At 41.9% G+C, this 24668-nt stretch overlaps 3 protein-coding genes across 4 annotated transcripts; 1 reads left to right on the plus strand and 2 right to left on the minus strand.

Moving 5' to 3' along the window:
- Positions 1 to 218: 218 nt before the first annotated feature.
- narf (nuclear prelamin A recognition factor) lies at positions 219 to 15721 on the minus strand. The gene is made up of 18 exons (XM_051418458.1): positions 15572 to 15721; positions 14800 to 14872; positions 14624 to 14689; positions 13525 to 13653; positions 13274 to 13406; positions 12715 to 12849; positions 11519 to 11637; positions 10801 to 10930; positions 9935 to 10007; positions 9379 to 9516; positions 9052 to 9209; positions 6030 to 8919; positions 4929 to 5026; positions 4530 to 4826; positions 2489 to 4427; positions 1057 to 1419; positions 812 to 933; positions 219 to 721 (listed from the first exon to the last, which is right to left on the minus strand). Exons 2-12 carry the CDS (start codon positions 14854 to 14856, stop codon positions 8672 to 8674), a joined length of 1386 nt encoding a protein of 461 aa, XP_051274418.1. The 5' UTR covers positions 14857 to 14872; positions 15572 to 15721; the 3' UTR covers positions 219 to 721; positions 812 to 933; positions 1057 to 1419; positions 2489 to 4427; positions 4530 to 4826; positions 4929 to 5026; positions 6030 to 8671.
- Positions 15610 to 20487, plus strand: LOC127373738 (cytochrome b-245 chaperone 1 homolog). 2 transcript variants are annotated; one of them, XM_051418465.1, is made up of 6 exons: positions 15610 to 15702; positions 17462 to 17549; positions 17712 to 17753; positions 17873 to 18043; positions 18151 to 18295; positions 19418 to 20487. In XM_051418465.1, the coding sequence occupies exons 1-6, from the start codon at positions 15610 to 15612 to the stop codon at positions 19581 to 19583; spliced, it is 705 nt and encodes a 234-aa protein (XP_051274425.1). In that variant the 3' UTR covers positions 19584 to 20487. The 2 variants fall into 2 exon arrangements, with proteins under 2 accessions (XP_051274425.1, XP_051274426.1); XM_051418466.1 differs by lacking the exon at positions 15610 to 15702 and adding an exon at positions 16335 to 16500.
- Positions 20407 to 24639, minus strand: hexdc (hexosaminidase (glycosyl hydrolase family 20, catalytic domain) containing). The gene is made up of 12 exons (XM_051418457.1): positions 24341 to 24639; positions 24142 to 24243; positions 23921 to 24036; positions 23611 to 23698; positions 23348 to 23512; positions 23082 to 23265; positions 22533 to 22604; positions 22210 to 22408; positions 21733 to 21894; positions 21531 to 21638; positions 21155 to 21244; positions 20407 to 20841 (listed from the first exon to the last, which is right to left on the minus strand). The coding sequence occupies exons 2-12, from the start codon at positions 24226 to 24228 to the stop codon at positions 20670 to 20672; spliced, it is 1443 nt and encodes a 480-aa protein (XP_051274417.1). The 5' UTR covers positions 24229 to 24243; positions 24341 to 24639; the 3' UTR covers positions 20407 to 20669.
- Positions 24640 to 24668: the final 29 nt, after the last annotated feature.

The following is a 24668-nucleotide window of genomic DNA, read 5'->3' on the forward strand; positions in this document are numbered from 1 at the left end:
CGTACAGCAACGTAGTTCAGTACGTAGGTTCCACATGAGGAACATGAACATCTGTAGATACACACAGCTTCATTTACCGGATGTACCAAATAAGTATCTTCCTATCTTTCTGTGTGAATTAATTTGTCGTGTCACAGAAATATGAAGTGAATGCTGTTTTTGTTTTTGTTTTGTTGGTGTTAGTATTTTAAGAGAACACTTACAAATGAACAGCAACGTTGGCAGAAGCTTAGATTTTAATGTATGTACATATGAGAAGAGGACACAAAAGGCAACAGGTCAAGACCACATGTAACTTAACACATACAGTAGAACAACAAAAGTGCCGGCTCTGCAGTTTTTCTTCCCCGGCACTGTTCACATGCACCATCACACCTGTACACTACACATGAGCCAGGATGTGGTAACTCAACAAAACACAAAATTGTATAAAAGGAAATGAAGAAGAGAAAAAACCAAAAAAGTGAGACACCTTGCCTGGGGTTAGGCTTCTGACTCAAAACACATCTGAATTATCTATTACAATTTTACACATGTCAACACTGATTTTTTCTTTTTTAATCTTCATCATCACATCGACTCTTTCGCATTAGAGGATCCCTCTGTAGTCCAAAGTATTTACAGAAGTGACTAAGTAGGGACGGTGCTCGGGACAGACGCGCCGAGGTCTGGGAGGTCTGGGTGGACTCGTAACTCTGGCAGGCCTGAAGTGCTTCCTAAACTGTAGAAACAGGAAGAGAACATATTAACACCATGGCGCTGTCTTTGCATGATAATGAGAGCAGGTCCATCTGCTTCCAGTAGCACTTACTCTGCATCTCATGACCAGAGCTCCGATGACGAGGGATAATATGACAGTGAATGCTATCACACTCAAGGCAATTAAGACGAGATCCCAAATGGGGGTCTGGCATTGTTCCTGGGGACCTCGCTCTGTGAGGAGAAATGGAGGAAGAAAGTTAAATCTGTGACAAAAAGTGAATTAAAGGCTTTTTAAAAAAAATATGAATCGACTGTGCATGTTTGAACTCAAAGGACGGGTTTGGTTCTTTCCACCTGTGACAATGATAATGGTGCCATTGCTGGACAGGGTTTGTGTCTCTGCCGTCTCTGAATTGAAGTTTTCCCAGCTGCAGTAATACCAGTTGGTGTCGTCCAACGCCAGCAGAGCCAGCTGCACGGTGAATCTTTTGCCCTCCTTGATCTCCCCGTCAGCAATGTGAACTCGGCCTTTAAATTCTGCAGCTGTGGTATGCCTGTTGATATTTCCCTTGTCCAAGCTCAGGTATATAATGTCCTTGTTGTTTTGCAAACCCCTGCGCAGGTAGAGCCCCATCGGGTTAGACAACGATGTGGAGCATGTGATCTCAGCAGATGAGTTGACTCTCATTAGAGAGATGGACATGGGTTCTTGAGAAACTGTCAAGGAGAGATGGATTGTTACCTGAAGTCTCCATATTTGGAGATAAACATTTGCAGGTCATAATGTCAGTGAGAACTTTCAAAAAGTTATTTGTAGTGATCAATTCAAACACCAATGTTAAAGGGAATTCCTAAAGAAATATATGGTTTTAGAGAGTGCTGGAAAGTAAATAAAATAAAGTACAAGGCAAGTACATGTATCAGACAGTTAAAGCTACAGTAGGTAACTTGTCATATCGGCTGAAATCTGTGAAATCCAGCACTTTCCAAAAACAGTAAGAGCCGAGAAAGATGATTGTCAAGTCTTGTTTGTCAAATTCATCTAATACCAACACTGGTATGAAGAGGTAGAGGATTTTTTTTCACACATCATCTGTCCCATGTACTACTGTCGGGATAAAGTAAAAGCTTTAGCAAATATGGAAAAAAATAATTTTGATAAAAGTTACCTACTGCAGCTTTAATAGTTAGTTTCATATTCAGATTTTACATTAAAAAAACACAATATGTTGTTACAGATGAAACCGCCGGTTCCCAACGTTTCAGGTGTCTATGGGTTGTAACCACTTCTGCCAAAGTCTTCTCATGTGGTTTCATTTAAATACATTATTTATTGGGCCCAAAGAAGTCAAATTACTCCACATTTTACAGAGAGCAAAGATGAAAGTCCAAAAAAAGAAGACCAATCTGTGTAGCAGAACCTGCTCCATTAATCACCCCCTCAGATTTCTCTCAGGACCCACTTTAATGTATCGGTCACCTCATCTATTTCCTACATTTTGCTAGTGAAACTACTTTTAATTAAGTAAGATTTTGACTGAAGTATTTTTGCTTGTAATTCATTGTTTTATTGGTACTTTTACGTAAGAGTCACATTTTCACTTCAGCATGTACAGACACAGAGGGCAAACAGGATGAGGCTGCAAACAAACAGGAAAAGATGACTCAGGCTCACTTTTGAAGACATCTTCATATTTTTGGATCTTAAACCCAAACCTTTCCATCTTTTGCACATTTTACTCTCACTCTCTCGCTCTCTCTCTCTCTCTCTCACACACACACTCACCTGTCCAGGGGCTGAGTATTACCCCAGCAGGCATGTAGAGTAATCCCAACACACAGCTCCACCAGTGGGCTTTCATCCCGTGAGCTGGGCTGCAGGCAGGCTACCACAGACTCAGCCCGAGGCGCCTCAGTGTGACTGACTGACAGACGTTCACATGAGAACTTAAAAGGGGATGTGAGATGTACAAAAGGAAGTGTGATACTTGTTGCTTGTTTATCAGCTGTGTGGCTGCTGTGCTGCATCAGATCAAAGACTCGTAAGCGCTTGGTAGTGACAAAACTTTATTCAAAGATATGTTCCCCTGCTCATGGTTCAGTTAGTCATAATCTAAACACCCAGTATATCCTACACATTATATCAAACATTCATTTTACAGTCAACAATATCACAGTTACTGTCTACTTTTTTGTACAATGAGTTGCTTTGAAAGGCCTTTTACTGCACACCCATAAAGTTGTAGACTTGTGAGTAAGATTTTTTTAAAAAGTGATAAAAAATCAGTGCGGTTCTCTTTATTTCCCACAATGCAACCCAATAGTGTCTTTTATTAGTCTTCCGCTGCTTGATAAATGCCCATGTTTCAAAGACTAAGGTTATAATGATTGCAGTTTCTTGTCGTCTCCAAGTCTTAATTTAGTGACCCGGATCAGTGTTTCTCAAACGGGGGTATGCGTGAGATTTTCTTTTTCTTTATGTTAATTTAAAAAATATTTGTGATGCAGAATTCCCCAAATAATGATACTACAATACTATGTTCGATAAACCAGATTTTATATTCAAAAAGAGTTTGATCTCTGTAGATGCCTCCCTGCCACAGACAATGAGATCATTGTTTGCCCATGAATTTAGTAATGGATTCTAAATGTTTGAAATTTAGCATTCAAGTGTTTTTTAGTTACACGGTTGCGCTGTATTATACCTCTTTTTGCACTGGTGAGGGGGTACTAGGCTGAAAAAATATTTCAAAGAGGGTACGTTAATGAAAAAGTTTGAGAACCACTGAGCTACATAAACAAACAAGAACATCAGCGAGAAGATTAGTTATTTCTATGTAGTTATTCTTAACGCCTGCCACTGGGTCGGATTCAGTTGGATTCCCACTGGAAATCAGTGAAACGAGGCGATAGAAACACTACCCTCTTTTGTCCACAGGGGCCGCAAGATTCACCACAAAATGAAAGCTCCTGGTTGCTGCTTTAAAGGAGAACTACGTCAATTTCACACATCAGAGTTACAAGTTTGAAAATGAAAAAGAAAATAATCTGAGGGCTTGGAGTTTGAAAGGAGTGAGCTTAGCAGACCTCTGTAGCCCACTCCTCTTCCTGTCACAGACTAGAGGCTACATTGGGCTACTGTCTGCGGTTGAGTTGCATTGTGGGTTGCCAAGTTTTGACATGGAAGACGTATGTCTGGAATGAGGTGGGATGATATCTCTGGTTCTGTTGCATACATTTTTATATTAAAAAAACAAAACAAAAAAACTGCCCACTGTGAGCCTGACAATGTTAAAAGATTGTTGGAATTAAGAGAGCTGCCATCAGAGCCCCAGAAGACTTTATACAACGGTTTTCACAAACTGAGTAGTATTCTTCAACCAGATCAAATCATCATATTCACATTTATCAATATGTACAAAGATGAAGAAAAAAAAAGAACCCAGCCAGCTGTGGAGAGGAATAACTGAACAGAACAGATGCTTAAACAAAACTTTCAGAGCTCGTCGAGCATTCAGTGAAGCATTCTTTCTCCGGTGTGAAGGCTCCGTGAGAATTTCCCGTTTTGATGGTTTTGATTATGTTTTTGCATCTCTCAGTTCGTAACAGGAAACACAAAATGCCAAAAACAACCATGGCGGTGAAAACAATCAATACAGCGATTAACACAAGAGTGTTGGAAGGCTCCTCAGGCTCCTCAGGCTTTGTTGTTTCTCCCACAGAAACTGGCAAGATAGAAAGTACATTATAAAGACTTTCAATTTGTAGAAATGGATAATAATGGCGCACACATACACTCCTTTAGTTTAGAAGTAGAAACTACTTACCAGGCTTTAAGTTCAGTTGTACTTTGATAGATGAGTTATCAATACCACAGTTTGTGTGTATGGAAACACTGTAAGTTTCCTCCTTAGTGACATTCCAGATGGTCAGTGACACATAGGTCTGATTATCCCAGTCACACTTGTATTTCGAGTCACCAGTACAATTCAGGCTGCCGTGTATGTTATTCCAGGAATATCCACAAACAGAACATCGGTCGCCCACCTTAAACTTTATAGTGCAGTTTAGTGTCACTGTTCCTCCAGGTTCAACATCCGTTTGGTTGCACATCAGTGACACTCCTGAATTTATAAAAAGAGCAAAAAATTACATGACTTCCTTTTTTGACTTCATAATGTACAGTAGTTCTATTTATTTTTAGTACAAGCCAGGTAATAAAATACCTTTCTCCGATGCACTGCTTTGTGGAAAAGAAGCAGCGTAGAGCAGACTCAAACACATCCACAGGCAGGACATCCTGGAGCTTCCACAGTGTCAGAAACTGGAGGGAGGAAATAAACACATAAAGAATGGCTCTGTCTCTGCCTGCTAGATCTGAACAAGATTCAAAGTCATACTGTGTTCAAGACTTTTTCAGGATCAGGATCTGAACTGAATGGTATCAGGACTGTCCCTTTATCTTTCAAAGCGACAGTAGGACTCATTCAGGTTGTTTGCCAGGCACAAGTCGCTGTTGGAGTGAGGGGGTTTTAGGTTGGTAGTTGGTCGTCTGTCTGAGCCCCTCCCAGACAGAACCAGAGTCGCTGGCTGAGAACTGTTAAAGTTTCTCAGAGTATCTGCCTTGCTAAACTTGTACTTTGAGTTCTGGCTGTGAACCAGGGTTTAAACCTGTTATAACTGAATAACTTTTAGTTTTTGTTTGGAACTTTTCCAGAGGTTTTTCTGTACTGCCAATATCCTTTTTTCTGTTGAAAGTATTTTTAATTAACTTTTTACATCATACAAAATACAGTTTGAAATACAGTTTGATATATTTTAACAAAATCAACTCCCAATTACGGAGTTACAATAAGACATATCTAAAATCACAATTGTAAATATATATAGCTACTAGTAAATATTCTGCTTAAAAATCTACATACAAAACATATGAAAATGATTGTTATAGATCAAACCAGTGATTTCCAACCAGGGGTACATTTTGCAGCTGACAGGGGAAATGTGGAAAGATTGTGGGGTAGCTCTACTCATTTAAAAAAATAAAAATAAAAAAAAATAAAAATATGATTTGATAAAAGAGATATAATCACGTTTGTGTTTAGGATAAGAAAATACACTTTTACTCATTAATTAAAACATACTTGAGTCCAACTAATTGCAGCCGCTCAGCAAACTCTGCATATTAACCTTATTTGGATCAATAGTCAGATAAAAGCACGATTGAGCTTCTGAGTGAACGATTACGCACCTCAAGTGCAGAGAGGCAAACAGACACAGCCTCACACACACTCTGAATAAACATTCACACACAGAGAGCTACTTACCCCGTAGAGTGCTTCTGTCTGACGTGAACATCGGTGAATGACTCCAGAAAAACACAAGATGCCTTTTAAAGATCCACCTGCCAACCAACGCACTACACCTGGGGGGTATTTCCATCTGCTAGGAACAAAGAGATGAAAGAGAATGACGCTCGGAGGTAGGAAAAAAGGGAAAGTCAGAGATGGTGAAAGGGAGGAGGAGAAAATGTTGTTCCAAATGGGGCAGAAGGTCAAATATGAGTTTGAGTGCATATAACCGCTCATAAAAATTTAATTTTCATTAATCATTTGTTTCAGGTGAGTTCAGAGCGTTGGGAGCAAATACTATGGTGTGTTAATAGGACTCTTCTTGTTGACACAATTGGTGGGGGGGGGGGTTCAGGTGAGAGTTGAGCAGCAGGTAAACCCCATGAAGAAGGACATATGGATCTTGAGAAGAGCTGAAAGAGAATGTGCATGTGTATTAATCTCAAAACCAAAGCTGAACGGCTGAATGAGGAAATTAGCTGCCATAGCTAATGTTTTCAGGTGGAGGGATCTTCTTGCTAAAGCCACCCAGCTCAATTTGTGTATTGATTAAAAGCATTAGTAGGCATTACATCTTGTACTGATTAGACTGATCACTTGGTGTCTGATGGGAAATATTAATAAAAACCGTGCAGAACAGAGCAGCCAGATTGATTCTTCTTTATTCTTTCCTTGAGAACACAATGCATCAGCGACGATTATGGATAACTGTGGCGGTTAAATCAAAATCTATCTATTCATGCCAAATATCCTTCGGAATAATACTCCCAGTCTTAGGTGAAAATGTGTATTTTTGTCATAGGTATAATACAGGACAGTGAGCACTGCTTATCCGGTGGCATCACGTCTACAAACAAGTTAGTACTGGCCTCTGTAGCATTTTCACTGGAAATGTCTGTTAGTCTCTTTGGGCATCTGCCAGCCTCAAGGTGAATCATACTCCAGGAACTCAACGTACACTGCGGCCGTTAGCCCAAAACAACAGCACGCACCTCCTTGAACACAACAACAATGAATTACATTCCTTTGCTCAGATTAAAAAGCTGGAAACTGGAGGGATGGGTAGGGAAAGTTTAGAATTTCTGGCAGAACCAGATGAGCTGTTTGCACCTTTCTCCAGTGTTGCACAAGTGGTTTTAATGCTTTGTGTGGACCCCGGTAACACCAACAACCACTCTGTGGAAGCTAATGGGGATCAAAACAAATAAACATTGTTTTTACTAGTCAAATAAAGGCCAATTTAAATTTCCAACAATCCAAGGTGACGTCCTCAAATTGCTTGATTTCCAAAATCCAAAGATATTCCATTCCCAGTGATATAAGCAGCACAGGTTTTACATTTGAGAAGCAGGGATTAACATCCTTACACCATAAATCATTTCAGCAGTTTGATTAACAAAAAACGATTAAATTAGACTTTAATTTTGCATCAATAAATTAACTGTACAGCACTATGGTTTGCACACTGTACACATGAAACACTTTTAAAAGGTTTCAATCAAATGACAAAAAACAAAAAAAAAAACCTTCATTATATCTCATCATGTGAGCAGTTCTGCTTAAATTCCCTAAGATTTTGGGATATCACAATGAAGTTTCATCAGTGGAGCTCACAGCATTGGAAAAACACGCTGGACAATCCACAGACCTCCGTTTGACAAGTTAGTTTTAACATTAAAAACTGTTTTGTGGATTAGCAGTAGCACACATTTCCAAAGGTTCTGCCTCTGTTCATGAACGACGGGTTAATCCACACACACTCTACGATGAAATGAGACAACACTTCAATCGTCAGAAGATTTTAGTGCTTCATTAACATGTATGTTTGATCTCGTAAAACAAAGAAGGAAAAACAACATAACTTAAAATGACGAGTTTGTGGAATGGGAACAAAGTGATAATACAAATGAAAGCATCTTGTACCATTTAAAAAATAATTACTCTTGATTCTTCACTGGGACGGATCAACCACACACTGGGCTGGTAGTTACACATAAGCCAACACTGTCGGGTTATTAGAAAGACTTTGAACCTTTGAATCATAAAGCAGCAGCCTTACTTTCCATTGACTAGGACGGCTGAGATAAGACGGTCGCACTGTTGCATAGTTATCAATGTGTTTGAGATCAACCGGTGTCTCTCAGGGAGGAACAGTGGAGACAACCTTTAACACAAGCAGGTTTCATAATGGACAGGTTATATTGGACTCCTCAACATTCAGCATCCGCATGTTCCCTTCATGAGCTCCAGTTGTTCTACGCTTTCTCAGTGGCTTATTGCTCTGTAAATGCACATAAATAGTTCACGTAGTTTGCTACAGACTTCCTGTAATGTTCCCGTTATCTGCAGTGTAATGACATCACTGCCTCAGTCTGCATAAAATGATAAGAAAGTGTGTGTTACTGCACGTTTGTCCTCAGGCTCAGGTTTGGCACGGGAGATCCACAAGTTTTAAATACAGACATCGCCCCCCTGTGGCCAAATGGAAGAATTGCTGTGGTCCTTTATGGTGCCGACATGATCGATGAGACGGTCCAAGCAGAATCAGATTAAATGCTAGAGGCGGCAACCACTCAACTTCCATCATGTCCTCAGAGTAAAAACACCCCTTTTTCTCCTCACCACTGCATGTGTGGGGGCTGCGTGTGGCTCTGAGTCTGGTTTCTGTACTGGGTGTGCAGGAGTGCACTGGCCTGCGAGGAGTCCTGGCCCTGCAGCCAGTCTTGATAGAGGGTGTGCAGGGCGGGGTTGACCTCCGGGAGACGGACTGGCAAGCTGCTGTACGCCTCCTCCATCTGCTGGACTAGGGCTTTATCCACCCGGCCTCCCGCCTCGCTCTCCGCCTGCCCGCGACCGCTCAAGCACCCTGAGTGGACACATCGGAGACACAAAAAAGGGCTTACACCAGCAGGTCCTTTCACGTGAAGTCTCTAGGACTGGCGGGATTTAACTCTCAAACAATCAGTATCTTTAAAATCGTGTTGAGTGGTGGTGTTACCTCCTGGGCAGGAAAGCACCTCCACCAGCTGGTAAGGCACCCGCCCCTTTCTCATCCGGTGAACCAGAGTCTGGATGTTCCTGAAACCGTAGACAGCAGCAAACTGCAGCAGAGTCTCCCCATCCCGCTCCAGAGTTACTTCCTGGAAGTCTCGGTTCCTAAAGAAACCAACATGACACACCGGAGGAGAGTTTTCACGCTGGACGAATAGAGATACATGAGGATAGACAGAGCTGGGGGGTAAAAAGTGTGGTATGGATGACTGGACTTGGGAGCTACAGCTACTACAGCCACCAGAGTAAGTCTCAGGGTCCCAGTGGGCCTCACCTGAGGTTCTTGTATGTGATCTCATGGACGTCCAGACCAAAGAGCTCTTTGGCTGCATGTTTGAAGATGTGTTCCAGGAAGCCTTCAGAACCTCGGCCCTCGTGCCTCACCAGCGCCACGTCTCCAGCCTCTCCCAGCCTGCAGTGACAGCACAGGTGACTCTGACAACGACTTCCAAACCAATTTCATTGCAAAGAAAAAGTGCCTAAGAAGACTGCAACATGAATTGCCATTTTTCAGAAAAGCTGCTGTTAATTCAAGCGTTTAAGGGCCGCAACAATCCCCAAAAAGCCTGGGAAATCCTGAAGTGACTGATATGATATTTGTCTAAGTGCCATGCACTCCTTGCAGAATAGCACAGGACCAATCACAGCACCATTGATCTGTGTGGAAAGTATAATAGCTGCTGAGTCAAATTTATTGAATGTTTAAACAAACTATCACTGAAGTTGTTACTACATGAGAGTAATATTAATTTAAGTTCAATCTAAAGGTTCAAATGTTTAATCTCTGACCAAAAATTAATGATAGCATGACAACTAATCCAACTACTTACACATGGTCCAGTGGAACTGAGTCCGGTCCCTCCACTGAAACCTTCCTCTGCTCCATCAGGCAATAGATCTCCCCTGAAACACAGAACACTTCCACTGTTATCTACTGATATCTACTAAGTGGTAGGTGTTACTGAGACCAAAACATTATTTGTCTTTGTGCCTGATGAGCAGGATCTGTGTGATCACTTGTGTGTTATGTATGTTTACTGTTGATCCAATTAAATGCAAAATGTGATAACAAAGGTAGTTTAAAACACACGACTTATGGATGATTCTGTGTTCTAGCAGTTGCCTGATATCAGATAATCAGTAAACTCGGTGGAGTGGGCAGATTCGAAAATCTGAACCCAGGCATATATGCCCGGTAAGTGAAGCAGATTTCTTAGCAGCAGATGCAGCTTCACCACAGATAAAAGCAAATGTAATGAGGAAGCAAAACCAGACCAGGATGCTCGCTGTGAGGTGCATTGTGGTGCCAGGTGTGAGCTGCTGTCTGTCTCAAATGGATCTTGACACAAACAGATTTCTCAGAATTATATTTAGCTATTTATGGCTTGTATGTGTTGTTGGGGTTTGGAGCTACCATATGCTACATTAAATAGCGGAGACTGCTATATAAATAAACTGTGAAGGTTTTATGATAACTGGTCATTTAAGATGACAATCTTGTATAATGACAGAATGTATTGTACTATCATTAGTATCTTCTTACTGTATATAAACATCAGGAGTCTCAGAGACACCAAACCTCATAATAATATTAAAAGCTGTATTTAACATAACCTAAGGGTTCAAACAAACTAGTAAACATTTTCAAATGCCATTTGCCCCAGGTCAACAGTGAGTAAGAAACAGAAGACTGAACCTGAGGTGAGGACACAGTCCACATCTCTGGTCTCTAGCAGGCTGTTGTAAAACTCCTCTCTGACAGCCTCCAGTTTCTTATCAAAGCAGGGAGCCACCAACACGTGGTAGACTTTCTCTGGACTCAGCTTCTGCCGGGAGACAAGGCAAAGGGACAAACAACATAGTAAGGCACATTCCTCCTTATACAGAAGCATGTGTGACTGAGTCTTCTTTTCACTTCAGATCTCAATACCCGACCATCCATTCCGCCATTAGCACATTAACACTATGGATAGTCATAACATTGCATTCATTGGGTGTGGTGCGTTATGAATTTTCCACTCACATTGTTCAGCTTTCACTAGTGGATTACCACCTGTCACAGCCAACTGGCAAACACATCTCACTGTCTTTATTTAGTTAAGGACAGCTACGCCTCTATACTAACCAGAACACTGAATGATTCAACCCGAGGGTACAGGAATGTAAGTGTAATCCATGCAAAGGATGTGGAGACGATGGAAATAAACAGGTCAGGTAAACACTGCACTGAAGCACCAAACACTGGAGAGAGAAACTCCCTCCAGGCAGCAACAAAAGAGAAATTAGAAAAAGAAAAAAAGATTATAGAAGGTTTGGTTTTTTATCGGCACACACTCAATATAAAATGACTCAGATGGGATTTTATTTGAAGTGATATTGAACTCCCCTCAGATTTCTGTTCAGGGGCTGCTCACCTGCTGTTTAGAGAAGTAGTCTTTAACCAGACAGCCCATGATCTGCTGAGGAGACCTGGCTGTGCAGATATGAGGGGTGACCAAACTGCCCAGAACACGCTCTGAATAGCGGATCCACCCTGTAAACACACACACACACACACACACCACACACACACACACACACACACACACACACACCACACACACACACACACACACACACACACACACAGCACACACACACACACACACACACACACACACACACACACACACACACACACACAAAGAGTTAAAATAACCCCTGACCCTCTGCACTCCAGAATCAGATGTTTTCATTCATAGAAAAAAACATACATGACAACAAGTATACAGACATACATTATAAATGGTGATGGAGCTGTCCCAGGTTTAACATTCAAAGCTTTATTAATTTATATGACAAATATTTTATTCCTTCCTGATCGGCTAATATTATTATTGAATGAACAGTCTGGTTTCCACAACCGTTGGGCTGAAAATCACAATCAACAAGCAATCATTTAGAGCTGAAACGATTGGTTTTGATAATCAATTCATTGTCAGGTCATTTATTAAGCAAACCCGCCGACATTTCTCAGTTTCCAGCTTCACAAGTGTGAGAATTCACTGCTTTTCTCAACATAATAAATGTTCTATATCTTTGGGTTTTGGACTGGCAAACAGACATTTAAGATGTCACCTTTGGCTCTGGAAAATGTGATGAACAGGTTTCTGACATATAATAATTATCCAAACTTTTTATCACACCCCACTTCACCCAGCAAGTTCCTTTTCTGGGGCTGAGCAAAGCCACACATTGTCAGTGGCAATCCTTCAGACTGAATGAATGCAAAGTGTGAAGTTTGTTCCATAGAGGAAATGAAAGTCCTTAACTCTTTCTGTTCCTATCTGTGATGAAGGGAGTGGTGAGAGAGCTTTTCTATCTTTCTCCACCAGCACACCACTGCTATCTCCAACTCTACAACAAGCTCAGTCTCCCCATATTCAGCACACAGCATGCATTAACTGTCTGTGCAGTCAGGAGGCTGAGCAGCAGCAGAAGAAAGAGGCAAAAAAGATGGAAATTGAGGCAAATAAAAGGTTCAGTTGGAAAGAAAATCAGCATGACAGGAGGGGAATAAAAAAGTGAAGTGAGGGAGAGGAGAATATGGTGAGGAGGAAAGTAGTTTTACCTGGGCAGGAGGAGGTGAACATGGGCATGGCGTGGGTGTCATGGTGCCTCCTTCGGTACCTCTGAATAAACTCCTTCTGGCTCTCTAAGATGCTGAAGCCAGCCGCCAGAGTGGTGTCGAACACATACTGCACTCCTGCAGGGAAAACCCAGAGAGATGAGAACAGGGACAGAGGCACAGGGAGCGCCCACCAGAAGAGGAGAATGTCGAGCGTCCATGATAGATACCGATGAGTCGGTGGAAGTTTCTACACACCAGTAATAAAGAAACGTCTCAGGAAGCTAAATGTCTGAAACTTGAATGCTTTTTTAAATGCAAAGTGGCAACTACAACTTGAAATAAAAAAAATGTAAATGTAAATTTCTGCTTGTGAAGCCGATAACATTATGAAGCACAAAATGTAAAAGAACAATGTAGTAAATTCAACTGCTTAGTGACATCCTAAATCTGATCAGGGTAAACCTTGCAGTGGTCATGCAGATAAATAAATTACTTTTTTCAAAATGTAACAAGACCTCAAATGCAGCTAAACAAGGACATTTGAATCCCACTTGCTCACCTAAACTCTTGAGGAAGCCACAGAGCTTGTGGGCGGCCTCAGTGACGTCCAGACCAAACTTAACAGCAAAGAAAGGCAGAGACTGCGGACAAATGGACGCTACCAGCACCTTGTGCTTCGACACGTCACACTTCTGACAGGGACAGAGGAACAATGGGAGCAATGTAAGACACATGTACAGTTCAAAAGTATTACAAGGCAACTCCCTGACTTTCTCAGGTTTCAGAGGCTGGTTGTTTTGCTCGTCATACCTTATTGAGTGCCAGAACCCGTTCCACTTCCTGCAGGCTCTGCTGAGAGATCTTCAGGCTCTCCTCCTCTGTTAGGCAGCCATCACAAGACAGACAGGCACTCAGCAGCAACTGGGATCCTTCATGCACCTTAAGGGGGGGAAAAAATAAATGAGTGTTTTAACTCAGTAGCTCAGTCTGTAGGGATTTGGCTTGAACCAGAAGGTTGCCAGTTAAAGTCCAGCATGGACCACAGGATGGCGTGTGGACTGGCGGCTGGAGAGGTGCCAGTTCCACCTCCTGTGCACTGCTGATGTGCCCTTGAGCAAGGCACCTAACTGCTCCCAGAGTGCCGCTATGTGATGGCCCAAAACAAACAAAACAACAAAAAAAAAAGCCCTGAGCATGATTGTATTTTGGGCCTATGTGTTTATAAACATTGAGTAAAGAAATACACTGTGGATTAATAAAGTAAAATAAATAAATGAGACTAATTTAACATTTTGTTAGGGTACTCCAGCTTCTCCATTACTCACAAGAGACACTTTAAATGGCTTCAATCAGAGGTTGAGATGTCTTGACTTTTCACTGGATCCTACACTGCCCATAATGCAACATAATAGCAAATTTTTATAGTCTCTAAGCCAAGCTGTGATACAGTCTAGACCTCTAAACGCTTTCCTCAGCAGAAACTGCAGCATTTCTCCCAGCTTTGGTTGCTAAAACTGGGTGGAAACAATGAGAGACATGTACTTGTAAACAGGACTGTACAATTTAAGGCTGCTGGGAATATCCATTTTCAATGTCATAAAAAGTTATTTTCGTTATACAAAGCAATTTGCTATATTTCCAGTTTGTGTCACTACGGAGGAGAATGTGGGGGGAGCATTGATTAAGGTGAGGCGTGCCCTTGAAGTAAGAGGCGTGCGTTTGTAAGCAGCTTTTCTCGCCACTGTTCAAGCAACTAATTTGATTTTAAAAATCCCCAGATGCTGAGATCTCCTTCAGACCAGCAGAAGACATAACACAACTGTCTGAATGGGAGATTAATAAGCAACCTGATGAGCAATGTGCCAGATCAATCAAGAACAAACAAAAAAGGTGAGTAAACAGACATTACCTGTCCATTGACTTCATCGCTCTCCTGGTGTGAGTTGGCGCCATCATCACCCTGCTTCTTGTTGCACTGTGTGTGGCAGATCAGTAATTAAACTCACCACTGACGAAGCTTTTTAAACAATTCTGCATGTGTAAGAGAGACGACTGATATACAAGAGAACAGATCCAGAAATTCACCTGTTTGGTGCAGTTCTCACACTTCTCCTTGCGCTTTGCTATGTTGACCTCAGACATTTTCCTTGGCGGTTATCTGTAAATGGAGGGCGATATATATACACATAGAGACATCAGCACCATTAGCTTCCCAGTGCTGACAGTGCTGATCAGTTTCCTCACAGCATGTTCCCTCTGAAGCACTGACATGGTGACTGTGTTGTTTTGTCAACTCCACCCTCCTCTCGGCCGTCCCCCTGTCCCCCTGTCCTATCACACAAGCAGCCGGCTTATCATGAACACAATAATGGTGGGAAACTGGCAAGGAACACAAACTAATATCCTGTCATTAAAAGTTAAATGGCTAACGTTAATTATATACACAGTGCCAAGAACAACAGCCACGGAGGGCCATTACATCACATTATGTTCGCATGAGGGGGAAAAAAGACAAGTATGGGCTGGAAGCTATCATCCTTTAAACCCCACATATATTATGGACACAATAAGTATCTCTCCCATGATGTAAAATGCGAAAAATGTCGACTCAGTAGTGAGTATTTTATTATAGCTTCTTATAATTTCAGCCACGTCTAGCTAACAATATCAATACTTTATTACGCAATGTGTAATTAGCTAGCATACGTAGAATTCATTTTAGCTAATGCCACTGAAGAAAATGCTGATGCGTTTGAGGCCTTACGACCGACTTCAGTCATGTGTTTGTTACTGGGAGCTGGTTTAACATGACAGGCCCTGTGTTAGCATTACAAGGTCGAATTTTAAGGTAACTCACCGGACGGTTTCTATTTCACTGCTCTTTCAAACAAAGACATGGAACAAACGCAGAGGACAGTCAGAGGAGCAGCCACTGGCAGGAGGAGACAGGAGGAGGCAGGAGGAGACAGGAGCTCTGATACACAGCAGGTGAACCCAGCGGTTACTCAGCTGGTCTCAGGTCAGGTCGTATGTGGGCGGTGGGCGGTGGGCCACTGCTCGCTTTAATAACCTGCTCGGTTATCTCACAATATACAAACTAGTGGTTTCAGAGGCGTCGGGGGTTTTAATATTCAAGCCAGTTATGTCTATGTACGTCCGACTCCATTGTGTACCCCGGTTAAATCCAGAGCGCATGCGCAAACGAATTAGTGTTCTGCTCCGGAAGCTTTGATTTTCAAAAGCTTTTTTTTTCTCAAACTGGCTGATGGGTTATTAAAAAGATGGTCGTCTTCAGTTTGTCGCGGCACAACGTTAAAAGAATATGATGGAGTTTAAAACTCAAAAATAGGTCTGGAAATGTCTCCTTTACCACGCGCGGAAAGCTTTCCTCGGTGGATTTTTCAAAGCATGTGACTAAAAGTGGTTATTGTCAAAATAATAGGAGAGTTAAGCCAAGTTCTACAAAAAAGCAAAGACATTTTGTTTGTAAAATGGTATTGTCCTGCAAAAAAAAAAAAATTCTTGCGTAGTAAACATACTATGCATACAAATACATCATTTTCTCTTAAATTGATGCATTTAAGCTTTTATTTTGAAGGCAGCGTGAAGTTTAACCCGTCCAATCAGAACAGACCGATCCAGGAAGGAAGTGTCACCCATTCGGGGCAGTTGTTGTTGCAATAAAATGAAAAGAACTTCCTTATAATTCAGTGCATGTGTTTCCTCGTACAAATGCTCTTTTGCGAAATCTGTAAGGCGATTTAGAGAAGGAAAGAAGAGTCTAAGGTAAGTGATAGAAAATGTCTCATGGTTTGTGTCTTTATTGTGGTGGGACAGTGATGTGTGTGGGCTGTCGTTATCCATCACATCCGATCCCCATCATCAACAGGAGCATCTGTCTTTTTTAAAATAAATTTAAAGGGTCAGTTCACCCAAATAACAAAACAATAAACTAAAATCTCTCTTACCTCTTATGTCATGAAGCCATGTAGATAGTTTGAGTTTTATGTGTTGAACTATAAATACCCCTGAGACTTCTGCCCCCACCCCATTATAATGGAGGTGAATAGTGAATCGTTTCTGCTGCTGCTGAAGGACTGAAAAATGTCAAAACTGCACCGTGTCTCTCCAGGAACAATGTCCTGGCTACCATGGACAATCCTCAGAACATCAGAGTAAATGGGACATTGTTTCTGGACAGGGCATGGCTGGATTAACCTGTTAGGGATGGGGTACTTTTGTCTCCCTGTTACTCCCATTCTCTGTGCCTTGTATACAGTTTTTTCTACATGGGCCTAGATATACTGTGTGGTATTTGTGATTCCCATTGTATTGTATGTATCATTGTGTTATTAGAGACACTTGCTTTCCCTACTAATAATGGGTAAGTGATCATTACAAAATAAAAGTAAAAATGTTTTGTTTAAATTTCTGTGCGAGCCCGAACCAATTGTGAATTTCCACTTTAAATAATATAATTTAATAAATAAATTGTGCATTTGATATAGTACAACTCTTGGAGGGCTGGACTGTATTCAAATGGTTGCAATCTGCAACTTTACCACTAGAGGCCACTAAATCCTCCACACTGGTCCTTTAAGATTAGGTAATAAGGCAGATACTGTTACCAAAAACTCATGTGCTTTTAGCCCTATAACTGTCCCTTTATGGTATGGGTATTATGGTCATGTAAAATAGGCTTTTAATAGGTATGAAGTACTACATTGATATTCTTGCCTCTGTTCAGATGGGATACATGACAGTAGAGGAGCACAGCGGCACCCTGCTCCACCTGAAGAGGGCCCCGGGCATTCGTTCCTGGTCTCTTCTTGTCGGTAAGTGTGCGTGTTTATACAATCTGTACATTCAAATATGAAATAAATATCCCAAACTAAGCCTTGCACTATCCCCTCAATGTGTTCAAACTCTGTAATAAATCTCCTCTGCTCTCTCCCTGTATTTCCTCTAAAATAATAAGCATCTCATTTAAATTGCAGGTATAGGGTCTGTTGGGTTGGCAGCTGCATACTACAGCTCAGGTGCACCAACTGAATTTACATAATCTATTAGTAAGTTTGCCACAATGATTACTGTCCACATTTGCTTACTGCATCTCATTCCGCTCTCTTGTATTTTATGTGTTGTGCGGATCACACAGACAGCATCTTGTGGAAGCTTTTCTACGTGACTGGCTGTCTGTTTGTAGCCATGCAGAACATGGAGGAATGGGAGGAGGCTGTATTCGACAAAACCAAGAACCTGATCGAGCTCAAGAGCTGTAGCTTGTATGCTTTGGTCCTGACGTTATGGAGGAAGGGGCAAGAGAAAGGTCAGTAACACTGCAGAGTGGGTTACTCAGCACTGTAGCCTCCAGTAGTTGTTTGAGAGTGCAAAATATTAGATCTTAAATCTTATTTTCCCCTTTCTCTCTCTCAGTTGTGTTGGATCTGACACAGCTGTGTGACATCTGCGTCCAGGAAGAGAAGGTTCGCTATTTGGGGAAGGGCTACCTCCTGATACTGCGGCTGGCTGCAGGCTTCTCCTACCCCCTGACTCAGAGTGCCACACTGGGGGGACGCAGGTGGGTATCTGCTGCTGACAGTTCTAACACTTAAAAGTTTATTTTTAGTTTTAATTTTAGTTCTATATGTCCTCCTCAGCAGTGGCCATTCACCGTATTTGCATTTTGAAATTACCCGTTTGTCGGTCCCCTCTCTCTACCCCCTTTTCTGTCTATCGCCAGCTGTTACTGTCAATTAAAGGCAATAAAAAGGCCAAACAAAAATTATTATTATTATTATTGTTATTATTGTTATCAATGAGTCAGATGACTATGTGTAATGTAAAAGGTATCTCTCGTTGTAAGAAACCCACATATAATAACCACCCAACTGTTCTCCTCAGCTGTACAAAGCATTTCTACCTCTTTGAGCTCATCACTTACTACTAGCATCTTTAATGTTTTGGGTCACTCTGACGGCTCTCATCAGCCTTGTGTTTCAGTCAAAAAGCTCTAATAAACTCACTGTACGCTACCTAAGTGTACTGAGATAACTTCTGTTGTGAATTGGCGCTATACAAATTGAATTGAATTGAAAAGTTATTCTAGGTTGTCCGTCCAGTGCAACACACAAAACTGTCAAACTAGGCAGTACTCAACAAATATGAATCAAGAATTTGTAACTGCATTGCCTATTTCCCATATATTCTTCCTTACATATTTGAATTTAGAAATGTTTAGCTGTAATATGAGAAAGTTTGTGACTAGGCTGCCATTTTTTTGAAAACGGAGCAAAACTAAGTGCAGCCAGTATGTCCCCTACCAGCTCCACACTGTTGTCCAAATATGGTCACTTCTGGCTCCAAAAAACAACATGGCGATAACCATAATGCTAAAATGCTGGCTTTATAAAGGTTGTGCACACACCAGTGGGTGATGTCAGGGTGGGTTTATACCTGGTAGAGACAAAAACAGAGCTAGAAAGAGAGTGAATATTGCACTTACATGAATCAGGTGGCCAGAAACACGAGTCAAAAGGAATGCTAATGTTGCTTTGTGTTTTCTCTATGTGTAATATTTGCTTACTTGTTCACTATGTCAGCTTTACAAGGTGATAAGGTGGACAAGGTTTCAGAGTTTTGTTTGCAGCTTGTTAGACCAGAACTCTATCAACGTTCTTCTGTTGCGTCTGTTACCCCTCAGTGACGTGGAGGCAGTGGCTGCATTGCTGAAGCGCTTCCTGGGGCTGGAAGAGCTGCAACAACGCAGGCAGCAGGAGGAAGAGGCAGAGTATGCAGAGGAGGAGGAAGAGGAGGAGAATTCTTTGGACAACAGCAGTGATTCGGATGATGAAGCAGATGAACTCTGATCTTTCTGTGACTTGGAACCTTGCTGTAACTTTGGGTGGATTGAATTGGGGGCATCATGGCTTCGCAAAGAAAAAATTACTGAGGGTGCAGTTTTAGTGATGCCCTTACTACATGTTATACTGTTAGCATGTGCATGTAACACCAAGGATATACACTCTTTCCTTTCTAGTATTTTTTTTTATGTCAGGTGGGGTTATGGAAGCCTAGAGAAACATTTTAAATGTAATTTTCATGTGCACTGGGATGGAAAAATTATCAAATTAAAAGTTTTGTTATGCAAATATTTCATAATTTTGTCCAACTTTTCTAAAACAGTTGCAGGAAAATCTTTCATTGCACTGTAAATGTATCTCTCAGCAAATGAATATCACGCCTTACTCTTTTTACCTAATTACTGTTTGAGAATACACTTTCAGATTACAGCTTAACTGTGCCTTCCTACTGAACTCTAATAAGTATTTATGTGTGTGTCAATGGAAAATGCTTTCCCCACATTTTCCTGGACCACCCAGTTGATAATCACCTTTTGCATGTTTTTTCATACCCAGTGTGCATTCCAGATGAATGCATGTGCAAACCGTAATCAAGCATGAATGATTTTCATGGCTCAGTCAATAGCGATTGTGTGTGAAATGCTCTGACTTGTTGCTGTTCTGTCTTTTGACATTTGTATACTTTTTGTGAACCAAAGACTGAATCTCAGGCAGAAACTTTGTGTTTGGGTCAAACTATTTTTTTCTGAAAAGTGTTTTGAATCAGGGCTGTGTAATGGCTGACGGTGAATGCCAGTGTGTTCCGTTCTGCTTGAAAGAAAATGAGAAGTACTTTTGTAGGTTGATTTTATTGTTTTTTGTTTACTTTGATACATTTGCAGGCGTTCTATAAAGATGTTTTATATGTAAACCCAATGTCCTCTTTTAATATTATTTCCTTTCTTTGTTACAATCAGTGCAATTTGTATACGACAGAAAACTGCAAAATTACACATAAAATCCTGTTCATTTCAGCACTGCTCACATAAAAATTAAGAGACCAGTATTGGAATTCATCAAAAAAGCAATTTGATTCTGAGCTAGCAAAATATTCTATGGCACCATCTCCTTGACGCAGGCTCTGATTTCCTCTGTTATCCTCTGTAAAGGGCCCAATACAGGGCTGACGTGTTCCTCTATCCACTCCTGGGCTGTTGACTCTGGGTAAAGACGCACCATCTCCTCTCTCACAGCCTCCACCTTCTGTTGTAGTGTAGTTATAAACCTGAGGGGACGAGATCAGATAGGGTTTCTGTCAATGGCTAAACGAGTTCTTCTGCGAGGCAAGGCAGTGTGCAGAGAATGTTTCTGAAAAATAACAAATAGACCTTTTTCACAGCAGCCATTTTGACATGAAATAGTAGGGTAATTAAGGTTCAAACAGAGTCAGGTGCTGCTATTGTGCATGTTGGCTTACTGGAAAGGCTCTGCTACACTAAACAGAAAGGAACTTTACAATAGTATTATTAGTAACACCTGTGTTTACCCTACTATTTCAGGTCAAAGTGAATGCTGTGAAAAAGGTCCATTATTCTCACGTTGATGCTTGGCTGTGAATCTGCATGGTGATCAGAGGGGTTACCAGCTTTGTCCGTCGGTGGTAGGGGCTGAACCATCCTCTTACAAACCTACAGTAGCACAGGCATAAAGTTATTCAGCTGTTATTTATACACAGAAATACAGAAAAAGGAAGGAAAGGAAAAAATGTTTATTCCCGCAAAGATTAAAGCAAAAGTTGCTGAGAGCACCACTTTCATGTCTGTACACACAAATATTACACTACAGCCAGCAGCTGTTAAGCTTAGCTTATCTAACTCTAGACAAGAAAGCAAATTAGCACATTTACTAAAATGTCAAACTATTCCTTTAAGCTGGAAAAGACACAGGAAATAAAATCTTGTGATGGCAGCTCACATGTCATTTTCAAACATTCGTATGTCCTCTGAGTTCAGCAGTGCATTGAGCTCCACAGTTAACTCAGCCAGCCTCCTTCCTGGGAACAGCGAGTCGCCTGCAGAAGTCCTGAAGGCCAGATGGAACAAAACCCTGTTAACCACGAGGATCCATATATTCTATACAGTAACAGTGTAGTTCATAAAACAGTGTCGAACCTCACCTCCCCATGGCCTCTACCTCCACTGAGCAAATACCCAGTCTCTCAGTTACTTTGCCTTGAGCCTCAGTGCTGAACTGACCATGGCTCAGTGTCTGGAGACAGGCTGCTAGTGATGGAAGCGCCAAGGGCATGAGCTCACACAGCACCGACAGGTGGTCATACCTGAGAGCGGGAAAATAATGGACCATGTGAAAAAATGGTTTCTGATGTAACATTACATGATTTCTGACTAATATAGTCCTTCAGACCCTAACAGATTCAAGTGCTGGAGCCACCAAAGGGCAGCCGCTTCACATTCATACAGTACACAGTGTACAAAAGGAATCTGCAACTTTGTCTAATATAGCCATACTTTAGGTTCAACAGAAAGCTTACACATTCACTTCTATCAGCAACACACACAGTTCTGGAGTCATCTACTCTACCAATGAAGAAAAAAAAAACAAAAAAACACTAAGAAATTCCTCTACTACTTACTTTTGCCAGCCGGTGATGGCGATGCCCTGCAGGTTTACACCAGCAGATACAGACGCAGCCACCTTCAGCCACTGCAAATGATTATCCACATGTCTCTGTGTGTTGGGCACACAGGTGTAAACACTGGTGGAGCCTTTAAAGGAGCTGGCCACCCACAGGTCTGACATACCGGCACTGCAGTACTTCTCCAGCAGAGACACTGGACAACACAGTTAGAGAACACACATCACGACTAACAAAGCTCTGTGCATGTTGCAGACATATTTCATAATGTAGAAGAGCCTGATGCCTCAATACAGATTTACAAAATATGCCGTTCCTACCAGTTTTGTCCACATCCAGACTTGGGGTGTAGTCCCACAACATAGGCTGGACCAGTCCCACTAGACCGCTAGCTGTGAATGAAAATGGTCAGCTCAAGAGACACATTGTGTGTATAGCTGTTATTATTATCATTCCATTACGTTTATCATCCCTCCATTTACACTTAGTGGTGGTGGAAGCATTTAAATACTCTAGTTAAGAAAAATTAGCAATATCACACTGAAAATATCTGTTACATACATTACATGTTACATGTCCTGGATGGAATTAAAAGCATGTGGGTATCATTAGCAAAATGTACTTAAAGTATTAACAGTAGCATTTTATTGTTGTAGTGTGTACTGTAACAATGCATCCTATCTGATTTGATTATGTTTTGTATATACAGTTTATGAAGTAACTAGTAATTATAAGTATCAGATAAATGTAATGGAGTAAAAAGTACAACATGTTCCCTGAAATGTAGTTGAGTAGAAGTATAAAGCAGAGAGATCAGAGTGATCAGTGATCTCCTGGTTCTGTGGGAACCAACTCCATTTCTCCCTCACCTTTCAGTATGTCCTGGCTCATGCCTCTCATCATATCATCCCACATTATGATGGTCATGTGAGGCCACGCCTCCTTGATGGCCTTGGCCACCTTGGTCACATGACTCAGGAAAAGCTGCTCCACTGTACGTCCGGGCGAGGCCAGCCACAGTTTGGACTCCTCCCCCTCGCCGAGGATGTACACCTGGAGGAATCAGGGGCGAGGGCACGAGAGAATTGGCGATACTTTCTACCCACAGCGAGTCGACAAAAGACTATTACCTTACCTCATCTGCTCCGATGTGCAGCGTGTTCAAGCCCGGGTGCAGCTTCACCACCTGCCTCAGCATCTCCATCACCAGCCTCACGCCCTCCTCTCTGTGGGGATTCAGGGTGCCCACGCAGTACGGCACCTCTCTCAGGCTCCACAAGGGCCGATGCTTCAATGCAAACTATGATAGAGAAGGGACGGTGACAATGGGGACAAACACCATGTGAAAACTGGCCATTTGTAGCTGTTACAGCAGGAGAACAGGATGTTTCTCCTCACCTCCATGTGACCAAATGTCTGCACAAGTGGGACGACCTCCATTCCCTTAGATCTGGCAAATTCCTGCATGGATAGTACCTCCTCTCGGCTGCGAACAAAGCACATGGTAAAAGAACATAAATTACAGACCCAAAGCATTTTATGGCACACCAGACTTGCACATTAAGTTTTATCTCTATCCTGCACAGGAAGGATGATGATTTTATTACAGGATCTCACAGCACGATAAAGCAGATAAAAAACGATCTGCACCCAGCTTATAAATCAGGAATAGTATAACAGTGTCCGCTGTTTACATCCCAAAATGCACCTGTAAGCAGGCTGAACTGTGGCCTGCAGCAGCTTCAGCTCCCCATCGTAAGGAAACATGTCCTCATACTCCACCAGCAGGCCATCCACCCCCAGATCAGAGAACAGCTCGATGAGCTGAGGAGATGAAACACACATCAGGTGGACATTAAACATAAATGACTATATTCAAGCGGTGACGTGTGAATGTGTGCTGCAGCGGACCACAGAGGAAGCTCTTACCTTGTGAAGGTATTCTACCCTTGGGGGGGCACCTTTCAAATCCAGGTGAACCAGTTTCTTGCCTTTTGGCCAGGGTGGACACGTCATTCTGCCTGGCACTGACTGCAGGGATGAATAAAGCTTCACATTAAGAACAGTAGCCGACGGGTGTGCATGTGTTTGTGAATAAATATCACATTAGATACTTTGTTTGACTCACCAGAACAGTAGAGACCCAGCAAGAACCCGAGGTGGGATATTAGAGAGGACTGACACTGCGAGGAGGATGTTGTTGTGAGGTAGATCACTTTCCCTGCACTAGAAACGCCTCTATCCGCTCCCGTTCCTTCCAATGCAATTACGCAGTGTAGGTAATCGATTAATTTAGTCTCAGCGGGCAGAGCAATGGATGGAAGAACACATGCTACAGGGCGTAAGAGCTCAAAGTTTGTGAAGCTTAAAGCAGAGTTTCAAACACATGATCCCGGTGTAGCCCTGCAGTAGCATACGTCCTCTGTTTTTGCAGCTGTGCGTTGCAGCCGAACTCA

This window comes from Dicentrarchus labrax, unplaced genomic scaffold, assembly GCF_905237075.1.
Source record: "Dicentrarchus labrax unplaced genomic scaffold, dlabrax2021, whole genome shotgun sequence".
NCBI lineage: Eukaryota > Metazoa > Chordata > Actinopteri > Moronidae > Dicentrarchus > Dicentrarchus labrax.

Bases quoted from the DNA above. Each gene is read 5' to 3' on its own strand.
- hexdc (XM_051418457.1), bottom strand. From the start codon at position 24,228: ATGACGTGTCCACCCTGGCCAAAAGGCAAGAAACTGGTTCACCTGGAT. The intron at 24,037-24,141 runs GTAAGAGCTTCC...TCATCTCCTCAG, and splicing joins GGGTAGAATACCTTCACAAG to CTCATCGAGCTGTTCTCTGA. The intron at 21,895-22,209 runs GTAAGTAGTAGA...TCCCGCTCTCAG, and splicing joins GCCATCACCGGCTGGCAAAA to GTATGACCACCTGTCGGTGC.
- narf (XM_051418458.1), bottom strand. From the start codon at position 14,856: ATGTCTGAGGTCAACATAGCAAAGCGCAAGGAGAAGTGTGAGAACTGC. The intron at 13,407-13,524 runs GTATGACGAGCA...TGTCCCTGTCAG, and splicing joins GGGTTCTGGCACTCAATAAG to AAGTGTGACGTGTCGAAGCA. The intron at 11,638-12,714 runs GTAAAACTACTT...GTGTGTTTACAG, and splicing joins GTTCACCTCCTCCTGCCCAG to GGTGGATCCGCTATTCAGAG.
- LOC127373738 (XM_051418465.1), top strand. From the start codon at position 15,610: ATGGAACAAACGCAGAGGACAGTCAGAGGAGCAGCCACTGGCAGGAGG. The intron at 15,703-17,461 runs GTGAACCCAGCG...GCCTCTGTTCAG, and splicing joins GGAGCTCTGATACACAGCAG to ATGGGATACATGACAGTAGA. The intron at 17,550-17,711 runs GTAAGTGTGCGT...TTTAAATTGCAG, and splicing joins TTCCTGGTCTCTTCTTGTCG to GTATAGGGTCTGTTGGGTTG.